Source organism: Xenopus laevis, chromosome 2S, assembly GCF_017654675.1.
Source record: "Xenopus laevis strain J_2021 chromosome 2S, Xenopus_laevis_v10.1, whole genome shotgun sequence".
Lineage (NCBI taxonomy): Eukaryota > Metazoa > Chordata > Amphibia > Anura > Pipidae > Xenopus > Xenopus laevis.
The window spans coordinates 168,929,098-168,935,097 of record NC_054374.1 but is presented as its reverse complement, the minus strand read 5'-3'; the positions used below and the strand labels follow the sequence as shown (position 1 = coordinate 168,935,097).

Genomic DNA, 6,000 nt, shown 5'->3' with positions numbered 1-6,000 from the left:
TCAGAAGCAGCCTCTCAGTCCCTCAGTGCTGCCTCTCACATCCACAGCTGTCTCTATCCATTGTCCCAGTCAGCGAGACAGCCAGTGAGACAGTGAGAGACTGCCAGGGCTCACACTCACCATCCTAGACCTCTGCATCCAGGGGCCACATTGGATTCTCTCCAAGAGGAAACTCCTAGCCCCCCCCCAGCCCCACCCCCCAGCCACATCTGGAGGAGAGAGATTCCCCCTCAGAGACAGACCTGCATAGAAGAGACTGCAGAGAGGGACACAAAGAGAAAATGAGATTGTTCTACAGGGGTTCTGAGACTGCCTGGGAGAAAGAGACATCCAAAGCACCTAGGCCTAGGAGACATCCTTGAAGCTGTATGGAGAAGGGAATCCACTGGCAGAGGTACAACAAGGGGACAGACAGACCGTTAGGAAAGGGCGGACGTGGGATCTCCTGGGATGGAAACGGAGACAGCTGCTTATAAGGGGAGACTGCGAGACACAAAACGAAGATACAGGACTCTTACACCGAGCTGACGCTCTAAAGGTGAGACTTGCCACATGGCACCATCCAGCCCACAAAGCTGATTTTATAAAAGTTATATCAGTCACATGACCCTTTTAGAGTGTAAGCTCTTTTGGGCAGGGCCCTCTTCATCCTAGGTGTTTTGTATGTAGGTGTAGTTATATTCCGTATATTGACCCATTTATTGTACAACGCTGTGGAATAAGTTGGCCCTTAATAATTACATGCTAATAATTATGGCACCTTCAGAGCTGACACTAATACTGGAAATAATCAACAAGATTTCTACTCTTTCCCACAGATCTAACACTCTAATGCTGAGACAAAGTGCAGAGTTATAACACTCCAATTCTTGGACTTATTGCAGAGTTATGTCTAATTATCCCTATGTCCCACAGAGCTTACACTCCAATTCTTGGACTTATTGCAGAGTTATGTCTAATTATCCCTATGTCCCACAGAGCTAGCACTCCAGTTATTGGACTAGTTGCAGGGTTATAGTGGAGGCTCTTTCATAGTTAATTCTTATTTGCTTTCTGGAAATTAATTGTCATCTCACAAACCAAATGTTTTTTTCTGGGCATTTGTTTTTATTCCACGTCCTTCCCTTTTGCCAATGGCCCCATTTCTAGGTGACTCCTAACATCCCAGAATTATATCCCAGCATTAACCAATTCATCTGCTCCCGGCACTTTTTACCAGCCGGGCACTGGGGTCTGTATCTGTCACCTGCCAGTGGGCGTCTATACAAAATACAAAGCCATGTGAAAGGAAGTGTGAGTGTGTCTGTGGGCTCTGCGTGAGTGTGCCTGTTGTCTGTGGGTGAGTTTGAGTGCATCTGTAGTCTGTGGGTGAGTGTGAGTGTTTTGTTGTGAGTATGAGTGTGTATCGGCTGTGGGTGAGTGTGGGTTCACTGTGGGTGAGTGTGGGTTCACTGTGGGTTAGTGTGTCTGTTGGTTATGGGTGAGTTTGAGTGTGTCTGTAGGTGAGCGTGAGTTCTGTTGGTGAGTGTGTCTGTTAGCTGTGGGGGAGTGTGCCTGTTGGCTGTGGGTGAGTGTGTCTGTTGGCTATGGGTGATTTTGAGTGTGGCTGTTGGTGAGTGTGAGTGTGTCTGTTGGCTGTGGGGGAGTGTGTGTTGACTGTGGGTGAGTGTGTCTGTTGGCTGTGGGCGATTGTGTCTGTAGACTGTGGGTGAGTTTGAGTGTGTATGTAGGCTGTAGGTGAGTGTGAGTTCTGTTGGTAAGCGTGAGTTCTGTAGACTGTGGGTGAGTGTGTCTGTAGACTGTGGGTGAGTGCATCTGTAGATTGTGGGTGAGTTTGAGTGTGTCTGTTGGCTGTGGGTGAGTGTGTCTGTAGACTGTGGGTGAGTGTGTCTGTAGACTGTGGGTGAGTGTGTCTGTAGACTGTGGGTGGGTTGAGTGTGTTTGTTGGCTGTGGGGGAGTGTAAGTGTGTCTGTAGACTGTGGGTGAGTTTGAGTGTGTCTGTAGACTGTGGGTGAGTGTGTCTGTAAACTGTGGGTGGGTTGAGTGTGTTTGTTGGCTGTGGCGGAGTGTAAGTGTGTCTGTTGACTGTGGGTGAGTTTGAGTGTGTCTGTAGACTGTGGGTGAGTGTGAGTGTGTCTGTTGTCTTTGGGTGAGTGTGTCTGTAGACTGTGGGTGAGTTGAGTGTGTCTGTTGGCTGTGGGTGAGTGTTCTGTTGGCTGTGGGTGACTGTGTCTGTAGACTGTGGGTGAGTGTAAGTGTGTCTGTAGACTGTGGGTGAGTGTATCTGTAGACTGTGGGTTAGTTTGAGTGTGTCTGTAGACTGTGGGTGAGTTGAGTGTGTCTGTTGGCTGTGGGTGAGTTTTCTGTTGGCTGTGGGTAACTGTGTCTGTAGACTGTGGGTGAGTGTATCTGTAGACTGTGGGTTAGTTTGAGTGTGTCTGTAGACTGGGTGAGTTTGAGTGTGTCTGTAGACTGTGGGTGAGTGATGTGTTGGTGAGTGTGTCTGTAGACTGTGGGTGAGTGTGTCTGTAGACTGTGGGTGAGTTGAGTGTGTCTGTTGGCTGTGGGTGAGTGTTCTGTTGGCTGTGGGTGACTGTGTCTGTAGACTGTGGGTTAGTTTGAGTGTGTCTGTAGACTGTGGGTGAGTGTAAGTGTGTCTGTGGATGAGTGATGTGTTGGTGAGTGTGTCTGTAGACTGTGGGTGAGTGTAAGTGTGTCTGTGGATGAGTGATGTGTTGGTGAGTGTGTCTGTAGACTGTGGGTGAGTGATGTGTTGGTGAGTGTAGGCTGTGGGTGAGTGTAAGTGTGTCTGTGGATGAGTGATGTGTTGGTGAGTGTGTCTGTAGACTGTGGGTGAGTGTAAGTGTGTCTGTAGACTGTGGGTGAGTGATGTGTTGGTGAGTGTGTGTGTAGGCTGTGGGTGAGTTTGAGTGTGTCTGTAGGCTGTGGGTGAGTGTAATTATATAGAGGGGTTGGAGCTGGAGGTCAGCAGGCAGGTGACGGGGCAGTTCAGAGGGCAGGATTATGTTGCATTTTGCCCTGTGACTGGGGTGCATTGTGGGGATTATTGAGAATAAAGCCAGTCTTTGTTTTCCCATATAACAACCTTTCTGTAATTTCAATAATAATTCCTCTCAACCTTATTCCTGCCTCTGGGATTTTCCTGACTGAGCAACAGCACCACTATAGGTGGGCAGCACGGACCCCTACTGATGTGGTGCCACTGTTGGGCCTGCACAGCAAGAACTTTGCATGTTTTCTGTTGGCAGATGATAGAAGGTCTGGCCCAGCCCTGCTATAAAGTCTGACTCAAACATACTATAAGGTTTGGTCCAACTCTGCTATTAAGTCTGGTTCAACCCCACTATAAGGTCTGACTCAACCCCACTATTAGTTCTGTCCTAACCCACTATAAAGTCTGGCTCAACCCCACCATAAGGTTTGATCCAAGTCTGCTATAAATTCTGGCCCATCCCTGCTATAAGTTCTGGCCCATCCTTGCTATAAGCTCTCGCCCAACCCCACTATGATATATGGTCCAACCCTGCTATAAGGTTTGGTTCAACTCCACTACAAGGTCTGGTCCAGCTTTGCTACAAGGTCTTTTTTCCAGCTTTGCTACAAGGTCTGGCCTAACCCGCTATAAGGTCTGGTCCAATCCACTATAAAGTCAGGTCCAATCCAATTCAGATAGTGATGCCGGCCACTTCAGATAACTTCACTTTCAGATAGTGAGGCTAGCCAGTTCAGATAGTGAGGCTGGCCAGTTTGGACAGTCAGACAGGCCGATTCAGATTGAAAACAGCCAGTTCATTTGAGACCAGCCAGTTCATATAGTGAGATCAACTTGTCCAGATTGGAGGTCGGCAGGTTCAGATAGTGAGGCCTGCCTTTGCTGACAGCAAACTTTTCTTATGTTTTCTGCTATAAATGTTGATTTTGGTTTTGTTGTAGCTCTAACCACATTTACCATCTTTCACCCAGGTGCCCTCTGAATGCTCATTGAGATCTGCCACCTCCAGTCAGTATTACAGAAACAATGCTGGCTTTCACCTTGTGCTTACTGCTGCTCCTGGCATGTTCACCCTCTTCTGCCTCCCTGGGCACCCTAGAGTTGCACATCGATGAGGAGCAGCCGGCTGGCACCATCATTGGGGACATCAGCGCTGGGCTTCCTCCTGGATCTAGTGGCTACATGTTCTTTATCTCTGCACAGGAGGGCAGTGGCGTCAGCACGGATCTGGACATAGATGAACTCACTGGCATCATAAAGACGGCACAGGTCCTAGATCGTGAGAAGCGCAACCACTATAGTTTCATTGCAGTCACCCCGGAAGGTATCACTGTGGAGGTTGATATCCACGTGGATGATATCAATGACCATTCTCCAACATTTTTAAAAAAACGAAGCGAGCTGAGTATCCCAGAGCACACGCCCTTGGGAACTCGGTACCCCATTGATCCAGCAATGGACTCTGATAGCGGGGTTTTTAGCACTCAAGGCTACTTGATCCGGAGTGGAGATCCCATGCAGATGTTTCGGTTAGAAACCCGTAGAGTTTCCAGTGGGGTCCTGGATGTTGAACTTGTTGTCAGTTCAGATATAGATCGTGAGAACCAGTCAAGCTATTCGCTTATTTTGGAGGCTTATGATGGAGGCTCACCTAGCCGCAGTTCCCAGATGAGACTAGACATTTCCATTCTAGACATCAATGACCATGCACCAGTCTTCAACCAGAGTCGCTATCAAGCACTGATCTCAGAAAGCCTCCTTCCAGGGGCCAGTGTCTTGCAAGTCTATGCGACGGATGCTGACCAAGGCTCCAATGGAGAAGTTACCTACGGGATCAACCGCAGACAAAGTGACCCGGAAAGCTACTTTAAAATAAATGCTCGATCGGGCCTCATCCAGATCAACAAGCCATTGGACTACGAGACAAGAAAAGTTCATGAACTGGTGGTACAAGCCAAGGATGGAGCAGAACAGCCAGAGGTTGGTACAGCCTTTGTGTCCATTCAGGTACGGGACTCAAATGACAACCAACCCAGTATGACCATTATTTTTCTCAGTGAGAATGGGGCCCCCAGTGTGTCTGAGGGAGCTACCCCAGGGCAGTATGTGGCTCGTATCTCTGTTTCGGACCCTGATTATGGAGAACACCCAGATGTGGATGTCACTCTGGAAGGAGGAGAAGGCAAGTTTGCCTTGACCACCAAAGACAGTATCATCTACCTCATTTGCGTTGACAAACTGCTTGACCGAGAAGAGAGAGACTCTTACCGTCTGAGAGTTCTTGCAACTGATGCAGGAACACCCCCTCTAAGGGCAGAGTCTTCATTTGTATTGGAAGTGACTGATGTCAATGATAACCCTCCTGTATTTGACCACCAGGAGTACAGCCATACTGTTCCAGAAGCTGTACATCCGGGCACCTTCCTCCTTCAAGTAACAGCCCGTGATAAAGACCAAGGGGCAAATGGAGTAGTGAGGTATAGTCTCTTGCCCACCCCATGGTTCAGTATCAACCCAGACACTGGGGTAATCACAACTTCAGCTCCCTTGGATTATGAACAGGAACCCCATCCGAAAATTACTGTTGTGGCGTCAGATCAGGGACAGCCATCACTTAGCTCCACAGCCCTTGTGAGGATCCATCTACTCGATGTCAATGATAATGAGCCCGTCTTCTCCAGTCCAGTTTATAATGCCACCCTGAGTGAGGGCACAGCGCGGGGCAGCTGCTTTCTACAGGTGAGAAAGTCCATCCTTTGGCTATTGGGATAGTTGCCCTTCCCTTGGCTCCCTTGGCAACACTACTAAGTGGAGTTGATACCAATTGTTTAGCAACAGTATTACTAGGTGGAGCCAATGCTTACAGTTTACTGTGGAAATAGAAATTCTATATTAACCGGGGGTATGGCAAGGTGGAGCATATTCCTATATTAATCAAGGATAAGGCAAGGTGGAGTCTATTGCTATAATATAAAGGGATAAGGCA

The 6,000-nt window shown here is 48.4% G+C and overlaps 1 protein-coding gene across 1 annotated transcript in view; it reads left to right on the top strand.

Annotated features, from left to right (window-relative positions):
• Positions 1 to 6,000, top strand: part of dchs1.S (dachsous cadherin-related 1 S homeolog) — a 39,241-nt gene continuing 33,241 nt past the window's right edge. The window contains exons 1-2 of the mRNA XM_018250506.2: positions 1 to 538; positions 3,986 to 5,753. Coding sequence (XP_018105995.1) covers positions 4,041 to 5,753 — 1,713 coding nt within the window. The 5' untranslated portion in view covers positions 1 to 538; positions 3,986 to 4,040. The remainder of the gene's footprint in view (positions 539 to 3,985; positions 5,754 to 6,000) is intronic.